The following is a 20,089-nucleotide window of genomic DNA, read 5'->3' as shown; positions in this document are numbered from 1 at the left end:
AGCTCTCTTTTATTTATTTATTCATAGTAAAATTTATTAATCTTCTATTGTATCGTTATAACGGTTTACGTCTACATAATTAGATATAACGTGAACCAGATATTATACCAGGTATTGTGGATATATTTATATCATTAGAATGCCGCTTCTAAAATAACCATTAAAGTGGAAAAAAGACAGTATCTTTATATTAAGTTACTTCAATTAAATGCTATAAATTAATATATCTAGAGACTAGAGTTATTTGCACAACTGTACTAGTGATTGTTGATGCTATTCATCTCTATGTAGCGCAATGCTTGAACGCAAATTATTCGCCGTGCTACGTTTGAACATCACGCATCTATCATAATTGTCGCGAACTATCAAACGAATTGTTACCGTAATCACTGTAAATTACCCGATAATTGGTGCACACATGCAATATCCTGCACTCTTAACTTTTGAACACAACACAGTTCACAACAGAGTTATTCCGCATCCACGCCGCGCTGGCCGAAACAATGTTCGTGAAATTATACATTTCCCTTTTATTCGGTTTAGTTTCATCACAATTAAATGGTGAATTCTGGTGGCTCAATGAAAAAGTTGCACAATTGTACAACATAGAGCCACCGCAGCCTATGTTCGATGACGTGAGTGAATTCGATACGGATGAAAGTGTTAAAATTATTTTTAGAGACGCCGATGTAAGTATCGATGCTAATGAAGATATAGAAAAGCCTCCTAATATTTCGAACAATAGCACGGAAAATATGACACTAAACATTTATTTCCAAGATCAGAGTTCATTGGCTAAACCTATTTCTTTAACAATAAATGATAATTTAAGCGATAAATTAACCAATAAAGATTTAAATAAAAGTAACGATGAAGTCGTGCCTACTCCCATTAGTGACTTTTCATCAACACCTGCTGCACCGCTTAATAAAGATCATAGTGAAGATGTCCTAAATTTTGTATTTCCCGATGATAATGCATTGGAGTGGGATGACAAAACTGAATTTGATTCAACCCAAAATAATGGCCTAACAACCAATAAGCCAGACACAACTACCACTTCCTTTAAAAATGATAATAAACTCATGGATAGTGAAAGCATTTGTACTTTTATAACAACTGTTGTATGTTTAAAAAGGCGAGGAAATCCGTATTCATTTAATGGAAGGTAAGACTCATACACTGCGATAAATTATAGGGTTTCTTAATTATTAGATATTTTTTTTAATAATAATTGTAACAATTGTTTCAGACCCCTATCACAGCAAAAGGTTAGTGATGACCAAATAATTTGCTGTATACTGCCCATTAAAGCGTATGATGCTTCGAGAATATTATTTCCCAATATGCAAATTAAAAAATACAAGCGTTTTAAGCGCTCAAACACTGATACAGAAAATACTGCTTTGAAGCAAAGAAATGCTTTAATGAGGCGCAAATATCAATCCCAAGAAGTTAATCCAAGACTATCAACAACAACTTCCCGAACGATACTCACACAAAGAATAGTTACTCCTGAAGATTACTTGGATCCATACTGGAATATTAAAAACTCTAAATTTAGAAATCCTGCTAAAGACAGTAGCGACCAGAGCAATGATTCAAAATTCGATTATGGACCTAAAGAATATGCAGACGATTATACAGTTGAAATTCCTAAACCTGGTGGCTTGGTCGGTTTATATTCCGATCACGGCTGGTCTGTTGCTAAACCAAATACTGGCTATTCATATGGAGATTCTGGTGATACGAGTGAAGAAAGTGGTGATGGGGACTTTTCGATTGGATATTCTACAATTGATCCAAGGCTTGGTAAAGTTTCCAGACCTCTAATTGATTGCTTACACAGTTGTAAATTTAATGAGGTACCTATATAATAAAATTTAATATTATTTTCAGGTACCCCTTTGTTACTATCTGCAACCAGACGAAAACCAGCAAAGTTATCAATTTCGTCAATTGGAAATACGCATAATTCCGCCAGTCAATTAATAAGTTTTAGGTCAAAACCGGATTTCCAAGTGATGCAAGGTTTTAAGCTTCTGAATTTGGCAAAAAATAAAAATAGATTTGTTCGAAAAACTACAGCTGCAACTTCAACAGTTAATGACTACCAAGATAGTACAGCTATGAGCGATAGACCATCAAAAGCTTTTACTAGTTATGGTGTCGATTATGAAGACTTTATTGATGCAGAAAATCAAGTATACAGTGATTGTGGAAAAATCTATAACAACATTTATGATATAGGTTTGTGATTTAGATATATACAGTTCTTTTTATATTCTAACATTTCTGTGATTATTTCGAATGAAATTTTATTTATATCTCATGAAATTGTTATTTATTTATTTAAGACAATATTTTTGAAAAACTGTTATTTTCAGGTAGGGAATCTGGTGAGTTAGACAAAGGAACCAGTCCATGGCTGACGCTCGTTGTTCTAACGAGAAGCCGTCAGAGCATCCTCTGTTATGCGACACTAATTCATCCCCAGGCTGCTGTTACCGCTGCTGATTGTGTTTACGGGTAGGTAATACAGCTTGCTGTAAGATAGATTAAATGCATATTCGTCATATTACAAGCCTTCCACATAGTTTGTATTAAACTTTAATTTGTGTAGAAACTTAACTATTCCTTGGTATAGGTTTATACCTTGGTACATACCAAATAAAAATATACCTATGTACATATTTATAAAATAATTTTCAATACGATCATGATTTTATAACATTCGTTCGTGTATTTAATTATAATATAGGTTTATGAGTAGGTAGGCTAAATGAAATAGAAAAATTCAATTAAAATGAAAAAACATTTTACTAAATTCGTTTTACTTCATATTTATGAACGCTTTCAATAAATATTGAAATTGGATCACTTCGAGATTTGAGTTCGCCCATTTATCTCTTGTGATTATTATTTTCTGTAAATCGAATTGCTGTTATTCCAGTGGATATTTCGAAATCAAAATTGAACATTTGCGATCTGCGAATAACGTTTCAAGAAATTATTGGATTTCGAAGCAAACTTACGTAAGCAATTTTATGTAGGTTATTAAATATAAGCACATAACATTGAATTGTACGTAGGTACTACGTACGTACGTACCTACCCAAATTTTGTTTTGTGGTCTAAAAAAATTACCCAAATATGTATCTATATTTTTGTAGAACCGCTCCTGGTGAAGTCAGCATTATTACTGGCGCTTTTGATTTATCCGAAGAAAACGCCAAAACTGAGCATCGTCTTACCACTGTTATAACACATCCACAATACAAGCCCGGACAATTATCCAATAACCTTGCAGTTTTAGTAAGTATTTTAGGAAGGATTTTTTCTTACCATCTGTCAAGATAAAGAGCAAGGTTCATTTATCATTATAAGTATTGAAACATATTATATTATAATTAAGAATTTAACTAAATGGTTCATTATCACATTATAATTCATAGATAATTATGGAAACTCAGAAAATAATAAGATTTGTTTTATTAGCATTGGAAACGACCGTTGACTTTGGGAAGGAATGTGCAACCCGCGTGCATGTCGGACCCGCATGTTGGTGACGACTGCTACTTCGTTGGATGGGGAGGTTACGATGAAGGTATTAATATTACTTCCTTATAGATGTTGCATTACCGTAGCGCTAATTTTTCTAGAAAGATCTAAAGAATGATTAAGAGTTAAACTTTTCTAGAAATCTCAACATTTATCTGTTTTTTCATCACAAGGAATTCGCAAAGCGTGAAATGTATTCTACAAATAGCTTTTAGCGCAAACCCACAGGTTAACTAGAAAAACCGTCAATCCTTCGAATAACTCACGTGAATACATTTTTTTCAGGCATTCGCCAGCGGCCACACTGGCAACGTGCTTTTATACTTTCGCCGAAAATTTGCAATATTCGGTTAGCTAAGCTTGACGTGCAACTACCGACTGATGCATTTTGCGCTTCTGTTGACTCCACCAGGACCGTGGTAAGTGTGTAACTGTTAGATATTATATTCAAAGTAAAGTAAATAATTATTGTACCTATATCCATACTAATATTATAAATGCGAAAGTAACTCTGTCTGTCTGTTACTCAATCACGCCTAAACTACTGAACCAATTTGCATGAAATTTGGTATGGAGATATTTTGATACCCGAGAAAGGACATAGGCTATCTTTTATTGCGAAATATGTACCACGGGCGAAGCCGGGGCGGACCTCTAGTAAGTTATATACCCAGCTGAATTCCATATTTGTTTGAACAATCGACCTAAAGTTTAGGTCGATTGTTCAAACATTTTAGAACAAATCGTTTAGGTCCTAAACGATTTGTTCTAAAATGCCGCAGCGTGATTTTTTTGACTGAGGTTATAATATGTGATAATATAGGTAGTTAAAGTGTGTCACAGATTTACTGTAGGCATAGGTTTCTTTTACGTAATAAGCGTCTGAGGAACTATAAGTTCCAGTGATCGTTCTACACCAAATCTAAGACTCTTGTAAATGAAAAAGATGAAAAAGAGAGAGTAATAGCCAGAAACATTTTATTCACAACGCGTCAACTTCTACTAAGCTTTTGTTAAAATTATTACTCATAACGAACTGTATGATGATTTTCCGGCTGTTACGTATGTTATATATTATGTTTATTGTTTACGCGACACGGAAATAACCTACTTACACACTTCAATTGTTGTTAAAGTTTATTATGAAGTAATTTTAATAGTGAATGGTGTTATAAATGTTATGCGTATGGATTCAGTATGCACACGTATCGTGTGAAATATATACGCACTTTATTGAAAAAAAAATCAGATTCAGTAGGATGGAGATACCTACTATGTACCTAATTCAATTTATTATAAAATTAAAAATACCTATACAGAAACAAGAGTCGATATATTTTATATCCATATACCTAGTGCAAAGTAGCGATGTAAGTGTATATTGGTGGTAAATAGTAAGCCTACGTGCTAATTCGGACTAAAATACGATCACACCGTTCCGATTAGTTTATTTTGTGTGAAACTTGAAAGAATAACAAACAGGCATCCATATATTCTTTAAAACTTTAGCGCGTATAGGTATACGTATTAGTAGGATAGTAGGGTACAATGGTACAATTTACAAATCTATCATATATGTGCATGAAAATCGATTAACGTACTTTTAAATGTTTTTCAGACGGGTGTAGGTGGTCCGTTAATATGTATGAACAATGGTCGTCAATCCATAGTGGGAGTTGCTGTATGGCGAGATAACGTGATACTTACATTACCTGTGTTGGAATGGACTGCTCGAATAGTCGAAGATATTGTTAACTAAGCTTGTAGACAACATGTTTTTATGTGAGGAATGTCGTTTAAAATGTTTTTTATTGAAATGATGATGTGAGCATTGTACAAGACTTTGTACTTTGCAGTATATTATTATAACTTTATTTTTAATAAACTAAAAACTAATAATATAGAATAGAGATAAGATGTAACTGTAGAAAATTAAGAACAATTTTGTATTTTTATATACTAAAAGGAAAAGGTTGATGAATAAAACAATTATTTTTCAAATGATTTATTTTTATTCAAAGATATTCCTTTCAATTTATGAGCAACGTCTACGATATCCATACAAAACTTACATTACCTACGAATTTTGCTATTTATTATATTTATATCCAAATAAATAAAGTCATAAGAACGCTAAGAGGCAAGTGTCACCTATAGGAACTAAATAATAAATTCACAAACTTAGGGAATGTCGAGATCTGAGCTACCACGTTTTATGACAACCCTAGAGCGCTTTAAAAAACTATTAGTATCCAGGCAAAAAAACATTGAATTTAAATGAACAACACTAAGAAAATATATTCAGCGCCCTCTGTGTTCAACACAAAGATTTTATTTATAAAGATCACCAAAAATATACACTATATTTATATACGTATTGACTATGAATACATATATTAAAATCTAACTTGTATGAAATCTTTGGTGTCGAACTTGAGTCAATGTTCTATTAAACTGTAAAAACTTAAATATTTTTTATGATTACAACTTAAAATACATAGAACATAAAAGTCTTCTAACAATTACAGCCCGCGTAACGTTTACATAAACACAAAATATAATAAAAAATACAAATCACTAATTGTACTAAATTAAATTCTTTCTATTTCTTCTACGATAGTCATAAGAACTTATTCATTTATATCCCACTAGCGTAAACAAACTAGGGCAATAAAATAATAATACTTAAAGTGTTTCATACTGGTTATTTTTCTAACAAAAACTGGCAAATGCATGTGACATAGATATTAAACGAAAAAAAAATGTTACTTCTAATTTAATTAACTTCACACTACCCACAGATATTTTTTTGCTATTATATTTTAACTATATTTTATTGTTTTGGAATAATAATATTTTATTTACTAAGGATAAGGTTTTACTTATAAACCTTTTCCATCTGCTTCAAATCCAATTTTTTATATCCCATTTGTACATTAAATAATCTTACAGTGAAAGGGACAAACAATGATCAGGTTTAAAACAGATAAAAAATATTTATAAGTGCGATAATTTTGCTTTTTTTTTACATTTTCAATAATCACGATGCGGGTAGTGTAATAAAATGACAAGATCACAATAAAATCACATTAGAGAGGTTCACGCGATAACGAGAGGCTCGTCGTCCGAGAAACCGTGGATTGGCGGTACGTCGTCATCTTCTGTAAAAATAACAAAAAAATATGTTAAATACTAAAGTAAGGAAAAAATTGTCAGCGATGCATGAAAAAATCTTAAAAACTAATATACTAGAATTGATTATTATTTATTTATTTAATTAGCCCTCATTTCACACCACACCATCTTACATACACTACGGAACTAATTTTATACAAATTATGTATGCCTGAAAGGTAAAGGTTGGAATAAATAAGGGTATTTTTATTCGAATATATTACGACCCGCGATAACAGAAAGGTCACTTGTATAAGACAGATTATGGTTTGGAAAGACACGACTTTTATCCGGACACTTAATCGTCTGGAATAACATAAAGAATATTTGTATCGGGACATAATTTTACAACCCGAAACAAGAAAAGGTTCAAAAATCGGTCTTAGGGACAAATTCAAACATTTATTCAAAGATTTCTTATGGAAGCACTTTTGAATTGTCAAAATGCATTATATTTACCATCCAGAATAAAAGGCAGACAATTTTTGGTTTGACAGATAATACATAGTATCAAGGTATGACCTAAAATAGTATCAAGGTATATTATTATACCTAAATTTATCCTTACAGACTATAACCTAACCGACGAACACACTATAACCTCACAAGGACCTCTGCTTTATATCTTAGCCACAATTTTTGAACATACGCGGACGATAAACAAAATTAAATGTTAACAAGAATCTAAAGAAAACAAAACTTATTGTCCTACGAGAGGATGAAATGAAATGGAACGGAACGCAACAAAACAAAACTAAGCAAAAATTAAATGTCTGAATAAAATTGCAATTTTGAACCACAAAAATGTGTCAGTTGAATTACCAGGCGCATGCCCGAGTAGATAGTGAATGGATCCTCCTTTATTTCAAGCGCTTTTCCTCCAAGGCCCATTGAATGGCGATACCGGTATACAAGAACTCAACCGTCGGCAGCATACTGCGCCCGCTGCACTAGACGTGTCCTCCACCTTACAGCTAGCCACCAGGAGAGCAGCGCACACAAGAGCACACGACTCACCGTGGTCGATGGTGGCCTGTCCCCGGCGGCTGTCGTACCGCGGCGTGGCGGCGAGGCGCAGGAACGAGCGGTTGAGGCGGCGGTGCTTCAGCGCCACGTGCAGCAGCGCGCCGCCCAGCAGCACCGCCGCCAGCGCCGCTGCCCCCGCGCCCCACCACACCGCGCCCGCTGCACTCGATGTGTCTTCAGCTGCTGCACCTGTACACAAATATTATTAGGCTACTAGCTTTAGGCCCGCGGCTTCGCCCGCGTTTTCAGAGAAAACCCCGTATGGTTCCCTTTCCCATGGGATTTACGGGATAAAACCTATCCTATCTCTCAAGTTGGATCGAACTGCACATGGTGTGCGAATTTTATTATAATCGGTTAAGTGGTTTAGGAGTCCATTGAGGACAAACATTGTGACACGAGATTTATATACATATATTAAGATTGCATAGCTGCTATCGCGAGCCTTGAAATTTAGTAACGAAAAACCTCACGCTCCCCACTCCGACGGGCGCGAAGGTGTGGCTTGAAGGCATAGCATGCAATAGCTTTACCGCGGCAGTCCCCGAGTGCCACACGTCTTTTTTTATTTTTTTATTTAGTATTTAAAGCCGTCAAACGCCACCTACAGTGTTGCGTGTGACCATTTAATATCAAGTGGTCACGATGAGATCTTATTATAAGAAATGCATCTATAGAATTGAGGAAGGAAAGAAATAAAAATAGTAATGAGCGTTTAAAATAACAATATTGAACCAAAATGTAATATAATAATAAACAATTTAATAATAAACCTAGTTAATATTTATGCAGCTTGTAAACCCGCTTCTATGGAAGAGAATTATTCCGCAGCATAATCTTATCAGCAGTATCTTCGACATTAAATTGTTGCATGAAACTTGAAAGGTAATATTGACATTTGGTCTAGTTGTTTCCTCCATATTTCTTTTTGAATTTTCCATACACAAAATTCCTATAAAAAAAAGGGGTTGCACTCCGGGAGTGCCGGCCGAAGTGAAAACTTGATTATTAACGTTGAGCATGTTTGATATCCATCCGTCTTACGCTTTTTCGATCAGGTCACGTGTCCTGACGCGAGTTTAAGATTTTATACCCATTACAGAAAAAGTGCTCAACGCCGCTAAAGAAGATTTCACTTCAAAATCCTGAAACACTATAACCTACATTTAACTCACCCAACATTTCCAAAGTCTGCACTTCGCTGAGATCGCTATAATACCCGTCGTCCGTAACTGCCCGCACGCTCACGTACATCGGCCCCGTGCCAACTATCGGCACATTCATTAGTAGAGGCGAAAATTCCGTCTCCGCTGTGGTCATATCTGGTGTTGGGATTAGAAGGTCCTCGGGGATCTCCTTTTCTGACACTATGACTTGGTACTTGTGTCTGAAAATTGGTTTATTTTGATTAATAACTCAAGCCCCGGAACCACAGACACAATAGAAAATCTATTCTGTCTGGGACCGATCGGGCCGCTTGGGGCTCAATGGGTTGATAAGTGTGGTTGTGTATAAGTAGGTGTAAAATTGTTATAAAAGAGACTTGTGAAGGTGAAGCTTAATTTCAGAGATCATGATAATTTCTTAATATAAAAAAGGCACATTTATTGCAAGGGGAACTACAGCGTAAATTGAGTTAACCTTGTTTTGAGTTATTCAAAAATTTGAGTATTATTATTAGACTAGCTTTCTGCCCACGGCTTCGCCCGCTTTGTCTAAAACATAATAAATTATATAATAAAACCTTCCTCTTGAAACATCTATTAAAAAAACCGCATCAAAATCCGTTGAGTAGTTTTAAAGATGTAAGCCTACATAGCGACATAGGGACAGAGAAAGCGACTTTGTTTTATACTATGTAGTGATTAACATTAATAACGTCTTACGTTTAATTTACGTGTTATTTAACTACAACATATAAAAGCAACATACTTATTCGTATCATTGTGTTGCGGATGATCCCAACTCAACATAATATGGCCGCTCGGTGAGAGCCACGCTACGACCGCGTGCGGCGGCTGAATGATACCGCTGCGTGCGTGCCCGCAGTGTGGCGTCGAGTTCTTTGCTGCCGTCTGTTATGGATTTATTTATTTTTTTATATTTATTAGACATAAGCAATTTTGCTAAAAAAGGCCACTTAAAGTGATCTCTAACTCTCTAAACTCTCTCTAAGGCGAAAGACAAATTACATAAAACGTGACTTATTCATTGCTATAAGTACGAACATTTTAAAGAGAATTTTCTAACGACCTATTATATTTCAAGTCACGATTTCATTATACTTCCTTTTGTTTAATCTATACTAATATTATAAAGCTGAACAGTTTGTTTGAACGCGCTAATATCACGAACTACTGGTCCGATTTGAATAATTATTCCGGTGTTGGATAGCCCATTTATCTAGGAAGGCCATAAATCAGGCTATAGATTATCACGCTAAGACCAATGAATTAAACAACAGGAGCGGAGCAATGCGGGTGAAACCACCGAGCACAGCTAGTAAGAAATAAATGAGTTACTGATGTTACTGATGTTACTTCTATTCGGAATTAGATCATACAAAATATTTAACTTACTCGTAAACAAATATAATATCTGCCGCCAACTGGCACATTGTACATCGTATGCACGAGCGTTACATTGCTGCTCGGCTTCAGTTCATACCGACTCGTTACATTGCGCGTTTGTTCTGTTATATCCATCTGTAAAATACAATAGTTTCATAAAAATAATAACAAGGTAGAATAAGGAGTCGTTTATTTTGGTGAAATAATAGCGATCGTTTGGAGTTCCAGAGAATCACAAAAAAATAACGTCTACAAAACTAGAGAAATAGTGCTACGTAATTTTAGCAAGTGATAACATGGCATAAGGAGTCGTTTATTTTGGTGAAATAATAGCGATCGTTTGGAGTTCCAGAGAATCACAAAAAAATAACGTCTACAAAACTAGAGAAATAGTGCTACGTAATTTTAGCAAGTGATAACATGACACATTAAGAGACATTTTTAATCTAAAATATTAACAGATCCAGTCTTTCACACATATAATTATCTCTTTCAATTGCAGTATTTTGTATCTACTTAGTAAATACGTCGCTTGTTTAAACAAAAAAAGCATATCATAGTAACTCACCCTGTATGCGACAGGCTCACGAATGACGTCACAGTTGGCCTTCCAGTGTATATGCAACTCCTTCTTCTTTTCATCATATTCAAAGTGTAGGTCTTTAACTGGTGCCCTGACAAAGAAAATATACATAGATATACATACATCAATCTATATATAAATATAAAACTCAAAGGTGACTGATATAGTGATCTATCAAGTATCAACGCACAGCCCAAACCACTGGACGTATCGGGCTGAAATTTGGCATGCAGGTAGATGTTAGGACGTAGGCATCCGCTAAGAAAGGATATCCCGAAATTCTTGCGGGAACGGGGAAAAACGGGGATGCACGTACAAAGTCGTGGGCGGAAGCTAGTCAGATATAAACAAAATACGTAAGGTCGGATATAAACTATACCAATATAATTTATTTGTTAACCGATTTTTTGGTTTTTGATTAGTTCTCAAACAATAGATTTTTAAAAAGCCACACTAACTTCTCATTTTCCCTCGTAATAATCTCTTTAACAGACGCCAGAGGTCCATTTCGCAGACCCACAGTGAACAAGTAACTTTCGCACGCGTTCAGACCGTCGATCACCATGCCAGTTTCCTTCGTGTAAATTATCTTTTTATCTGCAATTTGTGGAATATTTAGTAGTTATCTAATAAAACACATGAAAACAGAATTACAACATCTTGCTTGATTTCCTAAAAACGTTTCTAATAGAAAAAAGCATAAATATTTCATACAGCAGTGTTACAGTTGTGACGTTATATATTTTTAAGTATAAGGGCCGATTTTTCAATCCATGGTTAAAACTTATCCGCCCAGTAAAGTATTACACGGTAATATTAAAATGTCACCCGTAAGCTGTCAAAAATACGGGCAAAGAATACATTTTTGAAATGGTAGTTTAATACGTTATTCAACGAATAAGTTTTAACCAAGGATTGAAAAATCAGCCCTAAATGATATATATGAACTTGTAAACATATTTTATTCCGACATCATATTATGATTATAATAAAAAAAAGGTTAAAAGGACCTATAAGTTCAGTTAATTCGTTATACAAGAAAAAAATTATACCTTAAAATTCTCATACCTTGTGTCAATTCCCTCGGATGCATCCTGAAGTTAGCAATATTCGTATACAGCACTTGATACTCAAGTTCCTGGTCCTTATACCGCTCAGAGACCGGCGGGGACCAATTCAATTGTACCGACGTACCCTTTTCCTTCAATAATACCGCCGTGACGTTTGTCCTTTCATGTGGTATACCGCTCTTTGGTATCGGTATGGTAAACGGTTCGCCGATAATTTGGTCCTTGTATGCTTTTATGTCTACGTATATTTGGACGCCGGGCGGGAGGTTTGTTACTGCAAAATACAAAAGTCTTGAAGTTATGCAAAACAGTGATGATTTAATATGTCTGTAAATTGTGATTTCTGGAGTTAATAAGCTCTTATCAATTATTGGAACTGAATTATAAATAAATTATACTTTCAATCGAATCTGCAGAGCTCAGAAACAATTGCAAATCAGATCTGATGCATAATGTACCGATTTTCTTCTTAAATTGCACTATCAACATAAAAAAAACTCACGTGTGACATTATTCATCTTCGTCTTGATAACTTCCGGTTTAGCGTAATTCCACGGTAATGTAGTTTCTACTATATATCCCTCGACACCTCTCAATTTATGCCATTCAAGCGATACAGCTGTATCGTTGATTCTAGCTAAACTAACGTTAACTATCTCATCCACGTCACCGACGTCGTCGAACATTAGGTAGGATATGTCCGTCCAGTTTGAAGAGTAAGCGGAATTTGATGCTGTCACCTACAATATTATTTTTTTTTATTAAAATTTACGGCATGTATGTTTTTAACGTGATAACGTTTTTAAAATCGTTTTAGTCGGGTGACATGTTCAGAAACTTGTGTCACACCAAAACCTCACGAGCGCGATCGCAGGTATAACGAGAGAGAGACGGACCGATCTCCCGTCTCATCTCGAGCGCTGCCACCAATAAGACGTTATCATGTAAACATCTCGATCGTAAATCTACTTTACAAACAACCAATTTTTTTGTCGTATCCCTATAACTAGAAAAATAAGTTAACAAGAGAAGATACTTTTTATAGTACAATATAAACCGTACACGTGAATGTGCATTATTTTTAAATTCTTCCCAAGAAATATGTTGTGTAGTGTGTTGCTTTCTTATCATTGTGATCAATAATAAAACTTTTAATAATTGCCTTTCAAACACACTACAATAAATAAATAAAAAATATTTCAGGACAATTTTCACACACGGCACTATCTGATTCCATACTAAGCTTTGGCTGATAAACATACATATATAATTTTAAATAAATACTTATATAGATAATCTAATTCATTAGTGTATGACATCAAACACAGGCTATTCACCGCTTACCCAGAACGAATAATTAGTTCCCGGTTTGAAGTACGCATTAAGCACGTAACTAACGGTCGCGTTTGGTTCAGTAGCGGGTACCACTTTCATTATAGGGGGTAGTGGGGGCACATAGTATACGGAATAGTGTGTGATCACTCCCCGGGGGGTAAGGGGCGGGTCCCATACTAGGTTCACTCTACTGCCGACCATTTGACGTACTGTTAGGCGACGCGGTGCGGATGGTACTGCAAAAAGTATAAAATTATAGTTTTATGAAGCAGTGTAATGTTTTATACAGATACAATTGTGTTTACAAGTAAAATATGTAAGTTTTACAGAAAGACTGATCTTTGAAAATATTTTTGTAAATCGTGATAAAGACTGAAAATATTTGGACAGAATCACTTGTAATAAAAAAAAAGTACAAAAAAGTTATAAGCTTGATATTGATAAATCAGTTATAATAAATATACTTAAAATTGTCAAAAGTGTTTACCTCCTTCACCAGTTGTAGTATTGACGTATTCAAATGAAGCGTAAGTTTTGTTGGACTCGCTATTCCGTATATAAAACGTTACATTATAGTTCGTATAAGGTTCTAAATTAGTAAACCTGCAAAAGTACAATTTATATAAATACACAAGAGTTAATTTGCGCTAATTTAGAATTTCACATATAATAGTAGGTGATACTACAAAAAATTGTAAAATAAATGTAAAGAACATACCTATAAACGGTATCATTGATCCAAGTCATATTCTTCCAATTATTTTCGCCGGCTTTGGTTATAGATGGCAGGAAATTATACATGACGGTGTTCTGCTGAGCCATCCAGCACGATATTAGGAAACTTGTCGCAGTTATTGACGATTGGTCCACTCCTATACTGAGGAACTGAAAGATATTCACGTTATTAATATTCTTCTTCACTACTACACTTCACTACATAGTATAAAACAAAGTCGCTTTCTCTGTCCCTATGTCCCTATGTCCCTATGTATGCTTAAATCTTTAAAACTACACAACGGATTTTGATGCGGTTTTTTTATAGATAGAGTGATTCAAGAGGAAGTTTTTAATATATAATTTATTATGTTTTAGACAAAGCGGGAGAAGCCGCGGGCGGAAAGCTAGTATGTTTATAAAAATAATGATGAACTTTAGGTACAGTATTAATATTTATATTTTATATTTACCTACTAACTTTAGCTTATAAGTCACGTACTAACGTTAATGGATCTCTGTCATATAATTGTTTAAAATAAATAAATAAATTTAAGAATAGGACTTTCTAGATTTGTAGATGATTTTAAATTCTTCAACTACGAATATACAATGTTGCATATGATAAAATTTTAAATAAAGATTTTTCGTAAGGCTTTATTGATAAATTCAATAATAACACCATCAAAATTTTAAAACACACTTTTTACTGTTCATGTAAGCGCATCTAGGTATGTTAAACTTCAACAAAATCGATATATTTTCATTTTTACTAGGCATTTTAAAAATAAATACCAATTTATTTACCTTATACATATTATTGTTCTGTCCATTAGCGCTGGAACAGTTCTGTTCATCGGTCCCGTCATAACAATCCCGTCGTCCATTACACAGCATGGACGGCCATAGACATTTGGTGCCGTCATCGCAATCGAAGAATTTCGATGAACAGTTTCCAGATCGTGGTAGACCCTAGAGAATTTATGTATTTTTAACTGCCTAATTAATTAATTACATATTTTCTGCAGATTTTATTGTAGCAATTTTATGTGTAAATTGTACTTTCTTAATACTACGATAATGGGAGAATGTTAAAAATTTTAAATCTCTGTCAAGGTAAATCCGATTTCACTTTGACGAAACTAACAAAACAAATCTTGGCCATCCTTACATGGTGTGCAATCCACATTACAAGCGGATCTTAGGGCCTCTCCACTCACCTCTATGCAATATATCTCGTCGCTCCTATCCGCGCAGTCCAGTACTTTGTCACACAGCTTGTCCACACGCACACAGCCGCGCCCATCGTTACACGGTGTACTGTCTGCGTCACACGCGAGCGTTGCGGGTGTGTGCGTGCCGCTACCACGTGTGTGTGTGTACTATGAACCAACTCACCTCAATGCAATATATCTCGTCGCTCCTATCCGCACAATCCAGTACTTTGTCACACAGCTTGTCCACACGCACACAGCCGCGCCCATCGTTACACGGTGTACTGTCTGCGTCACACGCGAGCGTTGCGGGTGTGTGCGTGCCGCTACCACGTGTGTGTGTGTACTATGAACCAACTCACCTCAATGCAATATATCTCGTCGCTCCTATCCGCACAATCCAGTACTTTGTCGCACAGCTTGTCCACACGCACACAGCCGCGCCCATCGTTACACGGAGTACTATCTGCGTCACACGCGGGCGTTACGGGTGTGTGCGTGCCGCTGCCGTGTGTGTGTGCGCCGGCACAACCACGCTCGTCCGCACCGTCCGCGCAGTCCTTTGCTGTATCGCATACCCATGATAGGGGTATGCATACACCTGGACAATTTGTTGGTCAATTAATAACGAATAAAATAGAATAAAATTTATTTTCAAGATACAATTAAGAAAAAACTATACGTATGCCTTATTCACTACACTACTTTACTTGTAAATGTTTGTTCTATTTGTTCTGATTGTATGCCTTTGTTTGTTTTATGTATCTATGTGGTTTCTGTTTATGGTCAATAAATGTTTTTTTTTTTTCATGGCAATAGAACAAGAAATTGAAAAATAAATTAACAGTGAAGTAATTCAGTTCATTTCAGTCAGTCGAGAATGTCAATTCCATATAATGATCAATAAACTCACCTGGTGAGCACGTAAACTGGTTCTTCCCGCACTTCTGCTTAGTCGCATCATGTTCCGGACTGACATTACTCGTGTCTGGTACAATAAAGCCGCACGCAGCTTCATCCGAATTATCTCCACAATCATTGATGCCGTCACATCTCCACCAATACGGCAAACAGTTTCCATTATCACACTTGAACATCCAGTCAAGGCAAGAGCCGTTTGTAGGAAAATCAGGCTTGTCTGTGTTCGGTCTAGGTATTAACTTGGTATGGCTCGATGTGTTCGTACAGTTCTTCTCGTCGAACGCTTCGTCGTCGCTGCAGTCGTTTTCACCGTCGCACACCTGGTGATAGAAAGATTAACAATATTATAATTATGAACATAATATGATCAATAAAATCAATTATACCTCAATAACGTTTAAAAAGTTTAAAACGTATAAAAAAAGTATAAAACAATATTATTACCAATTAGAAATTCAGAAAATGTTGTATACACGTATGTATGTATGACATTTTGAAAGTAAATTAACCCAAAACGCAGTTTTCGATTATTTGATTTAACTCAGCATGATTAAATTATAATGAATACTGTATTATACTGTACTGTGTAATATTGGACACTACTGAAACACTGCAAAATCAAATAAATTCAGTATGTGTAGTAATATGTAGTAGTTTATTTTACACAAATCCACTCACCCACGAGCTATATATACACTTTCCAGTCGGACACCTAAACATATACGGCCCGCACGTAGACTGTCTACATTTCTCATCGGTCTCGTCCTCCCCCGAGGGGCAGTCGAGCTCACCGTCGCACACCCACGACGTGGGGATACAGAGGGCGTGCGAGTCGTTGCCGCATGCGAACACGTTTACACTGCACGTGAGACTATCCGGACGTTTGGGGGGAGTTTGCTGCAATTGGGAATAAATAGATAGATAGATTTAGCCCAAAACAAAACTGACAAGAAGTAAATACACAATACAGAAAAAAATACATGAATAAAAAATAGGAATACTAAATACAAACATAATATATCTAATATTGCTAAAATGGTCCCCGCTTCAGTATAAATTACAAAGAATATGATTATGCATTGAATATTAATAAACAATAATTAATTCGTAAATGAAGTGTTTTGAAATATATTTTAATTCATCATCATCATCGGCCCATATTCGTTCCCACTGCTGAGACACTGCCGCCTATGAGAGAGATTTAGTTCACGAACATTTATTTGATACACGTTTACATAGTACATGTTTGAATGTGCCACTAAATAGTCGAAATTGTAATAATATGATGAAGCTATCAAATGAAAATAATTTCCGAACGCAATCAAAAATAAAATCTAAGCAATAAATATTAAATTACCGTGCAATTGCGCTCGTCTGATCCATCCTTGCAGTCGTTGTCTCCATCACACAACCATCTCTTTTCTATACATTGTCCGTTTTGACATTGGAACTGTGTTTCGGTGCAGTTTTGTTTCACGCAATCTAAAAATAATGTTCTTATAAATTTACTGCAACTAAATCGTTTAAGTTTAAACTTAAACGATTCTTCACAATAATACACATCATCTGATGTTAAAAGGTAGCAAAAGGCTAGAAAAAAATTAAGAGACTGATCTGTTATCCTACTGTTCCAGTTATAATATCATGCTACATACTGCCATCAGGACACACGCAATAATTATTGTTGCGCACACGCACGCGCTCTCATCAGACATATCGCCGCAATTGTTAGTTCCACTACCACATTACCATAACAACACAGCCCACTGTAACCATGACAACGCACCTTTCTCATCGCTCATGTCCGGGCAGTCGATATCACCATCACATCGCCACTGCGGCATATAACAACTGCCGTCAGAACACGCGACCATTGGAGGTGTGCACACACAACCGCTCTCGTCAGACATATCGCCGCAGTCGTCGTTGCCGTCGCAGTGCCACGTGCTCGTGATACACATGCCGTTCTTGCACGTGAACTGGTCCTGGGAACGAAAGAGTATGAGTATTTCACGTCTTTATAAATTTAAATCTTGTTTTTAACTTTCATTCCCCAAGTATAAAACAAGATTTGTGTGGACTATATTATTAACCATTGCGAACTCTGTATTACCACAATTCAATCAAATAAATGTTTATTATTATTATTATCAGCAATGACTAAGGAATACAATAGTTTTGCATTAACTATTTGTCAATTACCTAATTTCAAAAATCTGATTGGATTTAGAATAATAGATTTTTGGAACAATAAATACATATCACGAAAAAATAAAAAAGTAAACAACTTACAGGTCCGCAAGTGCCAGCTTTCATTGGACAGGTCATATTCGGCGCCGGTTCCATACCATTTGGACACATACATTTTCCATTAATTTTCTTAAATCCATCTGGACACAAACAGTTGAATGTATGTCCTGGTCCACCCAAGCAAAGAGTATCACAACTTGTATTTTTGTAAGAACAAGCATTGCTTCCATGCTGCATGAAATGTGCGAAAACTTTCAAATCCATCAGACCGCTGAAGGAATTGTTGATTGTAATCACATTCGCTCCAGTGTCTTTATCAGCTATAAATATAGACTTCGCTTTCCAATCATCCCAGTACATTTTGTCTTTTAAAACAGCGACCGCAAATGGATGGAAAACTTTCTCGTCATGCCACAATATCCTTTTCATGTACTGTCCGTTTAGATCAGCACTCGCTATATAATCTTCCATAGCATCTACCCAGTATATTCTCTCAGCCATCTGATCAATTGTTATTCCATTAGGCCATTGTACTACGGGATGTGTGAACAGTTTCTTAACATTTGTACCGTCGAGGTTTGATCTTGAAACTGACGGGTTTTTCCTGTCCCAATCAGTCCAGAAGAGATAGCCGGCTTTGGGATGTACAGCAATACCTCTTGGCTTAGACAATACTTTTGAGTCCAAAATTGTAGTTCTCATTCTACCCATACTAGTCAGATCTGTTCTGACCGCTTCTATTTTCTTTCTAGAACCATCCACAAAGAACAATACATTAGATATCCAGTCTAACGCCATTCCTTCTATGCTAGCTAAATCAGTGTCCACTATTACTTCTTGGGTGTCGCCGTTATCGAAACACTGCCGGCTAATTTTATCATCTTCAATATCGGCCCAATAAATGCAGTTGTTTTTCATATCAAATTCAATAGCTACAATATTCTTTTGACCTTTTACGGGAATAATTGTGGAATTGTCGGATAGATCTATACGCGCAATTTTTTCTCTCAAAGCGACTAATATAAACTCTGTAGGTTCTTCTAATGGACAAGGTATCATGTCCGGTTCGTAGGGTGAGTAAAAAGGTGTTATACAAACGTCACCGTCAATTTTTTTGTAACCTTTTGTGCGTTTATAGAAGTGCCCGGGCTGACAATCAGATGGAACAGCATAGGGATCGTAGTTACTATAGCGTGTGGACCGATTGCGTACGCAAACGTTACTGGAAAGGGCAAATCCAAAATCACATTCATAATCTCTGCGGCCACATTCGCAAATTTGTTTTTTAACTGGTCGGACATATCCAACGCCGTTGTAACAGTTAGCATGGGGTATACGTCGGTGGAAAATGTCCCTCTTCCCGAGAACGCAAGATACTGTTGAATTTGGAAGTAAAGGAGACCAAAACTTGTAATCATCGTCTGTGCAATTGCGTGAAAATGTATTAAACAAGTCGATAGTGATAATTATCCATTGGTGTTGCTCATTCGCTGACCCGAACATCGTAAACGTCGTTGTGTTTTCTCCCGGCTCTGTCATAAGTCCATAAATGCGTAGGTCGTCTGCATTGAACCTGAGAAGCAAAGTGTAAGTTGACAATCAATACAAATCAGATACAATAATAACAAATTGATAAGAGACTTATTCAACTCCTATCAGTTAATACCAATT

General features: G+C 35.8%; 2 protein-coding genes across 3 annotated transcripts in view; one reads left to right on the top strand and one right to left on the bottom strand.

The window, feature by feature from the left end:
* The first annotated feature begins 222 nt into the window (after positions 1–222).
* Positions 223–5,504, top strand: LOC149906985 (uncharacterized). Its single transcript, XM_090104036.1, has 8 exons — positions 223–1,168; positions 1,253–1,812; positions 1,900–2,250; positions 2,388–2,529; positions 3,174–3,315; positions 3,499–3,607; positions 3,847–3,980; positions 5,180–5,504. The coding sequence occupies exons 1-8, from the start codon at positions 504–506 to the stop codon at positions 5,318–5,320; spliced, it is 2,244 nt and encodes a 747-aa protein (XP_089960162.1). The 5' UTR covers positions 223–503; the 3' UTR covers positions 5,321–5,504.
* A 70-nt stretch (positions 5,505–5,574) lies between these two features.
* LOC149906984 (uncharacterized) overlaps positions 5,575–20,089 on the bottom strand; it is a 30,729-nt gene continuing 16,214 nt past the window's right edge. For both annotated transcript variants that reach the window (XM_090104034.1, XM_090104035.1), the window contains 19 exons: positions 18,461–19,991; positions 17,955–18,153; positions 17,526–17,650; positions 16,847–17,065; positions 16,161–16,488; positions 15,610–15,848; positions 14,841–15,005; positions 14,038–14,204; positions 13,807–13,922; positions 13,329–13,555; positions 12,487–12,724; positions 11,983–12,258; positions 11,373–11,511; positions 10,900–11,005; positions 10,341–10,466; positions 9,694–9,836; positions 8,937–9,148; positions 7,753–7,950; positions 5,575–6,722 (listed from right to left, as the gene is read on the bottom strand). In XM_090104034.1, coding sequence (XP_089960160.1) covers positions 6,661–6,722; positions 7,753–7,950; positions 8,937–9,148; positions 9,694–9,836; positions 10,341–10,466; positions 10,900–11,005; positions 11,373–11,511; positions 11,983–12,258; positions 12,487–12,724; positions 13,329–13,555; positions 13,807–13,922; positions 14,038–14,204; positions 14,841–15,005; positions 15,610–15,848; positions 16,161–16,488; positions 16,847–17,065; positions 17,526–17,650; positions 17,955–18,153; positions 18,461–19,991 — 4,816 coding nt within the window. In that variant the 3' untranslated portion in view covers positions 5,575–6,660. The remainder of the gene's footprint in view (positions 6,723–7,752; positions 7,951–8,936; positions 9,149–9,693; positions 9,837–10,340; positions 10,467–10,899; positions 11,006–11,372; positions 11,512–11,982; positions 12,259–12,486; positions 12,725–13,328; positions 13,556–13,806; positions 13,923–14,037; positions 14,205–14,840; positions 15,006–15,609; positions 15,849–16,160; positions 16,489–16,846; positions 17,066–17,525; positions 17,651–17,954; positions 18,154–18,460; positions 19,992–20,089) is intronic.

This window comes from Colias eurytheme, chromosome 7 (assembly GCF_061535395.1).
Source record: "Colias eurytheme isolate Ceu_HAF_F1 chromosome 7, ilColEury1 Martin Lab GWU primary, whole genome shotgun sequence".
NCBI classification, from domain to species: Eukaryota; Metazoa; Arthropoda; class Insecta; order Lepidoptera; family Pieridae; genus Colias; species Colias eurytheme.
The sequence above is the reverse complement of the archived record's forward strand: the minus strand, read 5'-3'. Positions and strand labels throughout refer to the sequence as shown.